The sequence below is a fragment of the Ptychodera flava genome, unplaced genomic scaffold, assembly GCF_041260155.1.
Source record: "Ptychodera flava strain L36383 unplaced genomic scaffold, AS_Pfla_20210202 Scaffold_35__1_contigs__length_1935909_pilon, whole genome shotgun sequence".
Lineage (NCBI taxonomy): Eukaryota > Metazoa > Hemichordata > Enteropneusta > Ptychoderidae > Ptychodera > Ptychodera flava.
The window spans coordinates 1159935-1173985 of NW_027248357.1; the positions used below are offsets into that span (position 1 = coordinate 1159935).

At 38.2% G+C, this 14051-nt stretch overlaps 1 protein-coding gene across 2 annotated transcripts in view; it reads left to right on the forward strand.

Annotated features, from left to right (window-relative positions):
* LOC139127724 (translocon-associated protein subunit delta-like) overlaps positions 1–13468 on the forward strand; it is a 72449-nt gene extending 58981 nt beyond the window's left edge. The window contains exon 6 of one of the 2 annotated variants that reach the window (XM_070693618.1): positions 10844–11602. In XM_070693618.1, coding sequence (XP_070549719.1) covers positions 10844–10909 — 66 coding nt within the window. In that variant the 3' untranslated portion in view covers positions 10910–11602. Of the gene's footprint in view, positions 1–10843; positions 11603–13283 lie in introns of those variants that run through there. The other variant, XM_070693617.1, reaches the window with a different exon arrangement.
* Positions 13469–14051: the final 583 nt, after the last annotated feature.

Sequence of the window (14051 nt, forward strand, 5' to 3'; positions counted from 1 at the left end):
CCTTCTTCATCAATACATGTGTCACAAAAGGTTATTTGCTACATAACACAGCAGAGCTCAGTCAACTGTTGAGTTGCTTGTTCTTTCAAAACCGCTGGTCAGATAGCTTTAATATTTGGGTTACAAGTCCCTAGGATGACCTAAGTGAGATAATTTCATACAGTCAGGAAATACTTAACTTAGTATCCATGTCTATAGTAGCTTCAGGGACTGGCCCTATGTTTAGTCAATGGGGGCACTTTAGGGGACCATCATAAGGTAATGCTGGGGCAGATTTCCCACACCTCTTTTGTTTATTTCATCTATAGGTACTTAGCACCATAGTCCCTCTACAAAAGGAACCGTGTTAGCACCTAGTCCTAAACACAAAGCGAGAGTCGAGTCGGACACGCATATATACAATTGACTATTCCATGTAAACTCCCTGCAATAACTAAAAATTTGAGTGAGACAAGGCATTTTGGGTGGGCGGTCAAGATATTTCTGGCTGTGATACGCAGTGTCAACTGACCAAAAAACACAAAAAGGGTGGCCGCTGGCCGTGTTAGACAAGTGGACGCTCTATCCATGTACAAGTACATTGAAATTACGTCGGGACTGCAATGGAGTGGCTGTTAATGATGGGTGGCCGCTCTATCAAGTTGGCCGCTAAGACAGGTTTGACTGTAATTGACTCATTTAAAGACCTTTTGTAATTAGGATGGAGAGCCTACATTGGTTTTACGTTTTCACCACCATGGAACTCATTCTCGGCCATTACGACCCATCTGTATCACAGTATTTTTAATCACAGACCTTTTAATGAAGAGGATCCTATCCTCTTCGAGGATTTGTAATTAAAGTACCATTAACAAGTGGGGACTGTGTCATCAACGATGACTTGTTTAACCTTTTCCTGCCAATTCGGTGAAAATCCGCTCGAAATTCGGTGTAGCCAGAATCTAAGCACGGATTACTGTTTTCCTTCCAACTTGTTGGAAATCGGGCTGTTTTTCGGTACCCTGTTTCTTACCAAGTCGATGGCACTACGTTGTGCTATGCCCTGTGCGTTTAGGAGTCATCCGAGGACAGGTTTTCTGACAAGGAACCCCTTTTCTCCTCGAAATGGGTTGGCAGGGAGTCGATAGACACGGAAAGGTGCAGAAACCTGTCTGCCAGTCCCCCACACCCGACGGGGACTGGGTTTTTTACCGCTTTTTAGCGGACTTGGCAGGAATTCATGGTGATGTTTTCTGGAGTTGGACGTACTTGGCTCCCGGGCACTTTACAGATTTCTGCCGAGCTTGACCAACTCGGCAATGCTAATCTAAAAGGCTACTGCTTGCAAACAACTTTGCAGATGGTGCCAATGGTGCGAGACGAAAGTCACTTATTCAGTTGTGCGTGACTGAAAATGAGAATGTATTTTTGACTGGACGGCTCGACTTGTTCCTCCAATGGAACGGATTTGAATGACATGGCAATACCATTATAAACTGGTGTCCAATGTATTAAGCTGGGCTTCAGCTCTACAAGTTCAAGCCAGGCAACATCCTTCACCTGGGCTGTCAATGTTTTTCAGAATAGAAGGGTACAAGTGAAAGAACAGGAGGGTACAGCCTTGTGCGGAGCGAAGCGGAGCAAGGCGTGCGCGCAAGCGCACGCGGGGGAGGCCAGGAGGGGGGTGTCCCCCCTCCTGAAGCTGAAGCTTTTCTAATTATTCATCTTCAATTGGTGGCCTGTGGTGGCACTTTTGAGGGCAATTTACTGTCAAGTTTATTATAACTGAAGTATAAAAAGTAACATGAAATTGAATCTTGTGAAATAAATTATGGAAGACAAACAGAAGTATTACAGAGTTTATATATTTATTGATACACCAGGTTATTATTATTTGCCTACAAATTGTGTTGAATTACAACCTGCTTAATAAGAGTCATAATCTGAACCATAATCAGAATCACTGGAGTACTCATCTAAGCCCAAGGCTTGTACCGTATAGCAGTACCAGCTGACAATACCTCAATATTGTGTGATTCTCAGGCTGATGAAACAGTAGCTTCAGAAACCACATCTGCAAAAACTATTTCTTCAGATGTAGCTTTAGAAACTACACCTGCAGAAACTATTTCTTAAGAAACAACATCTGCAGAAAGTAATTCAATAATTGTAATACGTTCCCATTCAAAAACAGCTAATCGTATTAGAATCTAAAAAAATCTTGTCCCCACTGTAAAACTGATGTCATAACGTCACGACAAAAAATTCCGATCTGCGTCTGGTTGATACTGCTGTAATTTTATTTTGTCTGTTTCAAGACCTCTCCTCAGAGTTACCGGCTATGAATTTCCACTGTGAAAATTTACAAATGTAATGGGGTAAATACGAGACCATTACCAGAGACAATTTGAGTAGACGCTACGTCATACAAACAATTACAATACTCAAGTTTACATCCACTAATGAAATTGCGTGCCTTCGTTGTCCGTCGGCCTCTCAGTTGACAAGATTGAGAGTATGTTGATTTATTTACGTAGTAAATCCTTGCGCGTGAAAGTTAACGATCAAATATTTTCTCCTGATGACTATCATAGTATCTATTCTGATATCCCTCACAGTAGTCAGAGTTTTGTCGAAACCAACGCCTGCCAAGTGGGTAGGCTCACTACATGCATGTTATATCCATATCCAAAACATGGTTTACCGCCGCGCCGCACGTACGTGCAAGATACCGCGAAAGTATATAGTCAAGCCTAGCTAAATTTTGTGATTGCCCAAAACATTAAAAAATGTTGGTCTTGGTGAATGATTTTGAAGGATCGGAATACCGATATTTGCTTTTGAGGAAAGATTTCGGATGTCGGAAAATATTTATCAAACTTCAATACTCGGGCCTTCGAAACAATCACAGTACACTGCAGCATGTACTACCCAAAACATTAAAAAATGTTGGTCTTGGTGAATGATTTTGAAGGATCGGAATACCGATATTTGCTTTTGAGGAAAGATTTCGATGTCGGAAAATATTTATCAAACTTCAATACTCGGGCCTTCGAAACAATCACAGTACACTGCAGCATGTACTACCGTATGATTACATTTCATAGAACGGCGGCTTGGTGCAAACAAATTCAGTGGTAGTCAAAACTCACTAAAAATTATGTCAATCCCCACAAAGTTTGTTTTGCGTTGAGTAAACGATTCTTACTCATTGTAAAGAGCGTTCACGATCTGCAAACGGAAAACAAATCAAAAATTCCAGTCGCTAAATACACGTAATGCTATGGCATTTTGCTCAGACGCGGCGTGAAATCTGCATTGCATGCTATACCATTGATGGATTGAAACCCCGATCACTGAAATTCCTCAGGAAAATAAAATGATTTACAAATATTGACATTACTTTTATATCCAGAGCTAGTGTGAGCCTCTCGGGGGTCTTTTTTGGACCCATAAATCCAACGAGGCTGTCGACTTTCGTAGCCATATCGATCGTTGTACGTCCGAAAACCAATCAGAGCACGTAAAGCTTTTTGACAGTACCGATTAAAACCAATCAGAAATCGGCTACCAACGATCCTTAGGGGCTGCGCCTCTGTAGCACAGCGCAGCCAACGGTAGAATTTGGACAGGAAAGAATTCATAACGTGTGTAAAGATCGTTATTGCAGGCCTTGAATAGGGAAAACAGGCGGCGGCAAGACCTGTGTCAGACGGCGATTTGCCGCCGGTGACCGGCTATAATTGACAGCCCTGTTCACCACCTTGGCCGTGCCATTCAGCGGACGTGGCTTTGGATTTTTAGCTCCGATTTGCCATACATATACGGCAATTGGGAGGTTATATGGTTGAAAACAGTCTGTATGTGAGATGTCTGTCTGTATGTCTGTATGTATGTATGGATGTCTGTCCGTCCAACGCAAAAACTCACAAACCGCTGCACATATCAAGCTGATTTTTGGTGTAGTGATGCCATATATGGTCTAGATGTGCCGTTGTTAAAATGAACATTTTAGTCTCATAGATATGCAAATGTGGTAGAAAAAACGGCGAAAATTATCAAAAATCAATAACTCAGAGAACTACTCATCTGATCACTGTCACATTTGGTTTAGGTACCTTAGGCCCAACTCAGTTAGACATATAGATTTGATGTCAATATTTGATGCTTTCTATTTTTAATGATTTTTTCTTTTATTTGCCATTTTGGTAAAAATCTTTTTCTCTTAAACCAATGGTTGGATCGCTTTAAAATGTGGCGTGCAGGTGCCTTGTGATAACTCAAAATAAAATTCATCAAAATTATGGCAAAATTTGCATATTTGTATTTTTGGCCAATTTTTGCCATTTTTGGTTAAAAAAAATCCTCTTTGAAACTGTGTATGCCATTACTTTCTAATTGGGTGTGCAGGTTCCTAGGAGTGACCTGAAGATGACTCGGTGAACTCAAGGCAAAATTTGCAAATTTGTGTGGTACTTTTTGCCATGCTTTCAAATTTGGTACACAGGTGAAATGTAGTAGGTCATTCATTCAAAGTCAAGTACTGCCTGCGTGAATGAGCAGATTGTGATTGTGCTCTTCCAGGCTGAGGTGTTATTTATAGGAATGATGCAATGTTAGACGGTAATTGATATTTGATTGCATTTGACTATTGGTATGTAACTCTTGTACTGTATAAACCCTATCAATTCACCTCAAAAAAATAATTAATATGATTTTAAATAATTGAATTAATTAGGAAATCAACAAAGCCAAAATAATTTTAGTGTAGAATTATTAGAAAGTTCAACTTTTTGACAGTTCATAGTGAAATGCTTATCATCGTGGATGATTAAAACATGTAAAGGCAACTTTCCTGAATCCCAACTTTGACATATTCTTTACCGTCATGTATTGTTCTCTGTATGTTATTTAAAAGAAATTGCTCATAATAGTTTGTCATGATAGATTGGCCAAATAAAGAGAAATAGAGGAAGTTCCAATTTCTATTTATGGTTGACTTGGTAAGGATAAAATAAAATTACTTTTTAGTCCCCACGGACACCGTCCGGGGGGACTTATAGGTTTGGTCATGTCTGTGCATGCGTGTGTGCGTGCGTCCGTCCGTCTGTGCGTCCGTTCACGCAGATATCTCAGAGATGCCTGGAGCGATTTCATTCAAACTTGGTACAAGGATTACTTCATATGTCATACATATGCACGTCGATTTGTTTTGTGATACGATCCAATATGGCCGCCAGGCAGCCATTTTGTTACGATTTTTTCATGTACAGAGCCATAACTCAGACATGTTTCAACCGATTTTATTCAAAGTTGGTACAAGGACATTGACCAATGTCATAGATATGCACGTCAATTTGTTTTGTGATACAATCCAATATGGCCGCCGTGCGGCCATTTTTTGCTCACGTGTTGACACACGTGGGCATATGTCGCAGCGATGTCTGTCTGTCTGTCTGTCTGTGTACTCAATATCTCAAAAACGGCTCATCAGATCAGAATCAAATCTGGTACATATATTCAGTTAGTAAATGGCAAGAACTGATTAGTTTTTGGTGGGTGTGACTTGCATACTTTTTGCTCATTTGCATAATTAGTGATTTTAGAAAAAACGCATATACATTAAAAACGACGACACACAATTTGATGAGATTTGCTACAAATGTTGATCACACCAAGATATATCAGCAGTGGGAACCATTAAGGGGTGACATGAAAGATAAATGCTAATTTGCATATTTAATGAACTTTCCTAACTAGGGATATATGTCTGATTTGACTTGATCAAAATTAACCAAACTTGGTATGTATATTAAAGATACTATGATTTAACATTATTGAAAGTCATTAAGCGTTTTAACATCAGCCAATTCCTAATTTGCATATTTCATGAACTTTGTTAATTAGGGATATATATTTGAAATGACTGGACCAAAGTTGATGAAACTTGCTACATGTATTGAAGCCACTGTGATACAACATTTTTGAAAGTCATTAAGCATTTTTACTTCAGCCAATTCTGAATTTGCATATTTAATGAACTTTCCCAATTAGGGATATATATCTGAATTAACTTGATTGTAGTTGTTGAAACTTGCTATATACATCAAAGATATTGGTATATAACATTATTGAAAGTCAAAAGACATTTTTACTTCAGCCAAAACCTAATTTGAATATTAAATGAATTTTCATAATTAGGGATATTTATCTGAATTGACTTGATCAAAATTGATGAAACTTGCTATGTACATTAAAGACACTATAATACAACATTATTGAAAGTCATTAAGCATTTCTCTTCAGCCAATTCCTAATTTGCATATTTAATGATCTTTCCTAATTAGAGATATATATCTGAATTGACTTGACCAAAGTTGACAAAATTTGCTACACATATTACAGATACCATGATACAACATTATTGACAATCATTAAGCATTTTTACTTCAGCCAATTCCTAATTTACATATTTAATGAACTTTGCTTATTATTATTATTATTGCTTACTGGGATTTATTTGATCAAAGTTGGCAAAACATGCTATGTACATTGATAATTATACCAGGTACTAGGGTAAAACAATATCGAAAGTCATTTCACATTTTCATGTCAGCTAATGTATAATTTGCATATCTAATGAGCTTTCACAGCTCGGCATATATTGCTTGAAGGAACGGTAATTACACTTGCTATATAAAGTGGTGATACAATAAGAGCAGTCAAATAACTTTAATATTTTTATTTCAGCTAATTACATATTTGTATACTTCATGACCTTTTAGAATTAATCGGCGGTGATTATTGTTCATTATGTTGATCATAATAATTTCAATGAAGTTGCAAACATGTGGCAAAGGTTCAAATTTACACATAACTTCAATATATAATGAAACACGTGAGCATTTACAGTTCATATCTGGTGTTATGATTTTTTCATGTACAGAGCCATAACTCAGGCATATCTCAACCGATTTTATTCAAAGTTGGTACAAGGACATTGACCTATGTCATACATATGCACATTGATTTGTTTTGTGATACGATCCAATATGGCCGCTGTGTGGCCATTTTATTACGTGTTTTCATGTCCAGAACCATAACTCACACATGTATCAAGCAAATTTATTCAAAGTTGGTACAAGTACATTGACTTATGTTATACATATGGTCCAATATGGCCACATGATGGCAATTTTGTTATGGTTTTTTCATATCAAGAGCCATAACTCTGACAAGTCTCAACTGATTTTATTCAAAGTTGGTACATGGACATTGAATTATGTCATACATATATGTGTTGATTTTTTAAACAGTAAGATCAAATATTGCTGCAGGGCGGCGATTTTGTTACAATTTTTCATGTCCGGAACTATACTCAGACATATTTCCGCCAGTATCATTCCAAGTTGGTACAAGGACATTGACCTATTTCATACATATGCTCGTCAATTTGTTTCACGTCATGTAGCAGTAACATGTCAATTATTGAAGTTCCGTAAGTACGATGATATGTCAAGAAATACTGCATCAAATTCATGAAACTTTGTACAGATGTTAAACTCACATTGCTTTAACAGTGAAAAAGACATTTGTCAGTGTCATTTTAATTAATTTGTAATTGCATATGTAATGAACTTTCCTAATAAGAGTGATATATCCACTAATATAATGTCAAATTTGATGAAACTTGATACAGATGTTGATCTCATACTGTTGTAAATACTGCATCAAACTTTATGAAATATGGTACCAGTGATAATCTGTTAGTGTTAGGATAGTATTCAAAAATGTTTCGCAACATCCTGTCGATTAATTCCTAGTTTACTCATTTAATGACCTTTAGGATGGTGACCTTCATTGGTTTTATGTTTTCATCCCTATGGAACCCATTCTTGGCCATTGAGCGCCATCTGTATCAAAGTATTTTTATCACAGACCTAATTAATGAAGAGGACTATATCCTCTCTTAGGACTTGTAATCAAAGTACCCATTAACAAGTGGGGACTGTGTCATCAATAATGACTTGTTGAAGAAAAAATCGAATGGTCAAATAAAGAGTGGTCAAAGTAATAGGGTTTTTATGGTAAAGCTGGGCTATAAGATTCCTCATGTTCTATTTATAGCAATTATGCAATCTGTGTAAAAAGTGCAATGAAAGCGTTACATGATTCCTTATAATGCTTTTGATGACCTTGAACTTCTTAAGTTGCAAACATTTGTCTCTTTGGTGTGCTTTCTCTGAGTACGTACAGGCTCAACTTATTCAACAGAACTTACTTGCAATGTTAATTTGAGAGTTATAATGTCAGGGCTTGAAATTAGCGGTTGCCTGCGTCCACAGACTACCAACTTTTCTCTGGGGCTACCAAAATCTGTGAAATGGTAGTCCACACAGACTACCAAAGCCTGGAACATAATATTCAGTCAGTATTAGGCATGCCTTTGTCAGGACCAGTCTAAATGCTAAATGCAGTCAAACCCAACTGGACACAGAATGAAAGGGGTTGTCAATACAATGATAGCTCACCAAACTTTTGAGTGTCACTGTTGTCAATTATACCTGTTTACTTTGGTTATTAGAGGTGTGCAAGTATTCACATCAAATGACTAGCAAATTCACTTCATTGGCAGAATCTTGAAAAATAGCTTTAACTTCTCTGGTTAATGAAAAAATTCCCTAAACTAAAATATGCATGGGCTACCAGTCATTGTCACTGGGCTACAACTTCAGAAAATGGTAGCCCAAGTGGACTACCTTGGAAATCTCGAGCCCTGTAATGTGCTTGGTTAATAGGATGAAAATACTGACAAAGATAACCAGCTTAAGATTCTTTATAACCTTACAGATATGCTCTTTTTATGACATAATTAGAATGTAATTAACTCTTGTTTATATTATTATAAGCAGTTGGATCAAAGTGAACAAGCTGATATTGATAGGTTGGTCAGGTGTTGGAGGTTAAAAGCTGCAATAATAAATGTATGTATGTATGCATGTCTATCTGTCTGTCTGTATGTATGTATGTATGCATGTATGTATGTATGTATGCATTAATGTATGTATGCATGCATGCATGTATGGTATGTATGTATATATATATATATATGTGTATGTTGTATGTATGTACATATATGTATGTTAGTTAGTATGCGCAGATGTATGGCCATCCATATTAAAAACTCCTAAACCGCAGCTCATATCATCTTAGTATTTGGTTGACAGGTGCGCCCAGGGATGGAGATGTGAATTTGTTCAAATGGACATGTCAAAGTCAAAAATATGCAAATGAAGGGAAATAAAGGAAAACTCCTGCAAATTGCTAAAACTCTGTAACCACTGGCCAGATTTGGTTGAAACTTGGTATGCAGGCTGTTTATAGTGACTTTTGTTACATTTCTTCAAATTGTGGTGAAATTTTGAAAGTTGTATTTTTTGAGGGATTTTCCTGTTTTTATTATTATTATTATACTTTATTGTCCTAAAAAGGATAATCACCTTACAGCTCAGAGGATAAAAATAACGACCTGACAGACATAAAAAACAAAAACAAAACAAAACACAAACTAAGTCAGAAAACACACGGAAAAAAAAAATACACTTCAGAGATTGAGTCTCTTAATGGCTGTTGGGACAAAGCTCTTTCTGTACCTTAATTTGTTACACTTCAAGCAGCGAAATCTCCTTCCTGAAGGCAATAATTCAAAAGAGGAATACAAAGGATGGTTTACGTCAGCAGTGATTGATCGTGCTTTGCGCAGTATTGCACTATCCGTGAGCACTGAAAGGGACGGAGTGGGTCTACCAATTATCTTAGCAGCAGTTTGCGAGATTTTAACAACTTATTGCGATTTACGGTAGAGAGCAATGAAAAGTAGCAGATATTGCAATAAGTCAGAAGTGGTTCAATAATACTCCGATATAGTAAGAGTAACAGATGTGAATCCACATCAAAGGAACGCAGCCTCCTAAGCACGTGCAACCTCTGCTGACATTTCTTTAGAAGGGCTGTTGTATGATGACTAAATGAAAGTTTACTGTCGAGAATTACGCCAAGGTACTTGAAAAAGGTCACTTGTTCAACAGGTTCTCCATCAATACAAATCGGGTCATTTTGGTCAGGAACCTGACGAAAGTCGATTGTAAGCTCTTTCGTCTTTGAAAGCGCTCATCCCATTGCCTTGAAAATTTGTATATATGATCCACAAATTGAGGTGAAATTTTCATATTTGTATTTTTGGGGCAATTTTTCCCATTTTTTGTCAAAAAATCATTTTCTTCCAAAGTATTTGTTGGATTGCTTTAAGGTAATATACACCTCGAAAGTAAAAGACTTAAACTTTTGCTCTAACTTTCCACAAGGAATCTTTCAATCATTCTCTTTCAAAATCAAGAATAAAAATAGGGGGTCACCGTGCAAATTTTGGTACTAGAGAAACAAATAACCCAAGATTTACTGATATTAGAAATTCAAAATGGCCGCCATCCCTGTGTTAACTCTATGGCGAAAAATGAAAATTTTCGAATTTCAAAAAACTAAGCCGGTGAAAAGTTTTCTTTCACCAAAGGTTTAAAATGAACCCCCACATGTGGTATATCAGAAGAGAACTGTAAAAGTTTGAGAGTCCGAATGTCTGTCCCCGAGGTGCATTCTACCTTAAAACATGATAGCCTTGATCCTAGGGTTGTTTTCTGTCAGACGTGTTAAAGTCATTATGAGATGGAGTATTAAGATCAATGGAATTTCCTTAGTTATCAACCTGTAAGAATGCAATGTCATGTGTGTACTAGTACTTAGTATCTCTGTAAAATGGGAGCACAGTGTCATTGACACTATTTTTTATTTATTCCATCGTTCGCAGTATTGGCTCTGGTTTACAAGCAAACGTAACCTGTTGCCGGGGACTTGGTTGCTACATAAGCTTTAGCGTACAGAGAATTCCAGAAGGGACATGAGGTTAATCGTATGGGGATACCGCCTGTACTGAGCAGGGACTGCTTTTGTTATGCACACCAGCTAGCTGTACAATGGCTGCTAGACATGGGAGATGTCGATGGCTAGAACAATGGAAGCATATTGCACTGTATTCGTGCCTCGCAAAAGTGAGACTGACAGTTTGGGTGTAGTGACTGGTTATCACTCGTTAGCTGCAGCCCAAGCCATGACGGTACAAACTGTACTTAACTGAGGACTGCTCGATTAAGTCAGTAATGAACGGTAACACTCCTAAGCTAACTCAAAAGAGAGCTGGCTAAACTACGTGGAAGCTGTGCTTCAATGGCTCAGCAATGTCGTTAGTACAACGGCAAAAACATAGTTTTGTGCTACACTGCCAAGTCGTTGAAGGTATGTATTCAATTGACCCTACCCTTGGGAAACAGGACAGGTTTGCTGGTGCTCACACCCCTAGCAAGACCCCCTTGGTCTCTGACTAACCGACCAGCGAGGTGATATTTGTGCTGAGCGGACGTGCACAATACTGAAGGAGCTTACTTCTGAAAAAGGAAGCATGAAACGGCAATTAAATGACGCACCCCCTGGGGCAATCAAGCCGGTGACCTCGTTTTTTCTGCAGTAGCCCTTGAGCACCTTCCCCTGACTACGGCAGGCATGTGGAAATTATTGAAGTCTAACAGGTATAAGTAAGGCTGAAACTACCCTGAAAATGTGCGGTTTTAGTCTCCAGGGACACCGTCCGGGGAGACTTATAGGTTTGGTCATGTCCGTGTGTGCGTGCGTCCGTGCGTGCATCCGTCTGTGCGTCCGTCCGTCCGTGCGTCCGTCCGTTCACGCAGATATCTCAGAGACGCCTGAAGCGATTTCATTCAAACTTGGTACAAGGATTATCACCTATGCCATACATATGCACGTCGATTTGTTTTACGATCCGATCCAATATGGCCGTCTGGCAGCCATTTTGTTTCCTGTATTTGATGTCGGTGCGTATGTTCACGCAAATTTCTCAGTGATGCTAGGAGCGATTCCATTCAAACTTGGTACATAGATTACTCTATATGTTATACATATGCACATTGATTTTTGTTTTGATTTGGTCTAAAATGGCTGCGTGGCGGCCATTTTGTTTCCTATATTTGACGACTGTGCGTTCGTTCACGTAAATTTCTCAGCGATGCCAGGCGCGATTGCATTGAAAGTTGGTATCTATATTAATCCCTATCACATATATATGCACGCAGATTTTTGTAATGATTCGATCATAAATGGCTGTGTGAGGGCCGTTTTCTTTCCTGTATTTGATATCCATCCACAGGGTCCCAAGGTATGATCCACAGGCGTTCAAGGATGAAATTAATATTAATGCTGTGTCCATGCATAGGGGCTCATGAATGCAGATATCTGAGATATTCCTGTGCCAATTCTTTTTAAACTTGGTACAAGGATACTACACTATGGCATACATATGCAGGTCTATTTATATTGGTGTGGCATGCATAATTAGTTCTAATTTGCATAATTCGAGATTAGAGCGCTGTTTCTGGTACAACTGTGCCAAATTTGATGAAACTTTGTGCAGATGTTTTTAGTTCCCGAGGACACCATCCAGCGGGACTTATAGGTTTGGTCATGTCCGTGGTCCGTGAGTGAGTCAGTGCGTCCGTCCGTTCACGCAGATATCTCAGAGATGCCTAGAGCAATTTCATTCAAACTTGGTACAAGGATTACTTCATATGTCATACAGATGCACGTTGATTTGTTTTGTGATGCAATCCAATATGGCTGCCGTGTGGCCATTTTATTACGTTTTTTCATGTCAAGAACCATTACTCAGACATGTACCAAGCGAATTTATTCAAAGTTGGTAATAGGAGATTGACAATGTCATACATATGCTCTTTATTGTGATATGATCCAATAAGGCTGCCATGTGGCCATTTTATTACGATTTTTTTCATCTCCTGAACTACAACTCAGACATTTATCAAGTGAATTTATTCAAAAGTATTTTTATCACAGACCTAATGAAGAGGACTCTATCCCCTCTGAGGACCTGTAATCAAAGTACCCATTAACAAGTGGGGACTGTGTCATCAACGATGACTTGTTGCCAAAATGCCTGGCAGGATAACGTGCAGGAGAGCCAATCTTTTGCAGGCACCTATTATGGGGCAGTTTTCTACTGACTTGGCAGGATGGCGGGCAAGATGGCTTTGCAGTAAAAGGGTTAATAGAGAAAATGAATGAGTATCACTGTAGAATTGTATTACAGCTGCTGTGTGACTTTTATTCTTTTGCAGTACATCTGAGTGTTGTACTAAATCAGTTTCTATTTTCTATTACAGGGTGTGTCATCTGGTCCATATGTATCAACAGAAGTATTGGCAACAATGACAGGATTTTTAGTTTGGTATCTTGCATACAGTGCCAAAAGTAAAATCCAAGCATAATATTACCTGCAAAAAATGTTATTTTCTACCAACCTGTGAGTCATTTTATATGAAATAAAACAGATGAAGATATCAAAGTACTTCTTGCCCGTATTGTGTTCTTTAATAGAGACATGGCAAAACAATGGACATTGCTCATGGATACACCAAACATGACTTGAAATGATAACTTTTCCTGTTTTAGACTTTGATACTGTATCTTTGACAATTTGGAAAGTAGATCTGTTATATATATTTTGCTGACATTTGCAGGGTGATCGGTTTAATCACAGTCATCACAAATATGCTCAATATAGCTTGAAACACCAAAAATGCTTGAATAATCCCTGGAGTTTCTGACCTAAAATTTCCAAGGTATTATGTTAGGAATAGCCTAAACTGAAAATGGAGACATGGAAGTGAAAATGGAAGCCTATACTGTAGAATAAGAAAGACTTTGGGAACAAACCAAATGCGATACTGATGTTGGAAATTGAATGATGGTGAAAACATGAATGATTGACTGTTCGTTCCATGTAACAAAGTGAAAAAGTAACATAAAAGTCTTTATCATTCCGCTCCGTGTATCTACTAAATTATGCCTCCCACTTTCGTCGATAGATGGCGCTGTTCCCAAGTACTGAATATTCAGATTCAATAAACAGAGTCCCCTCATGCTGACCC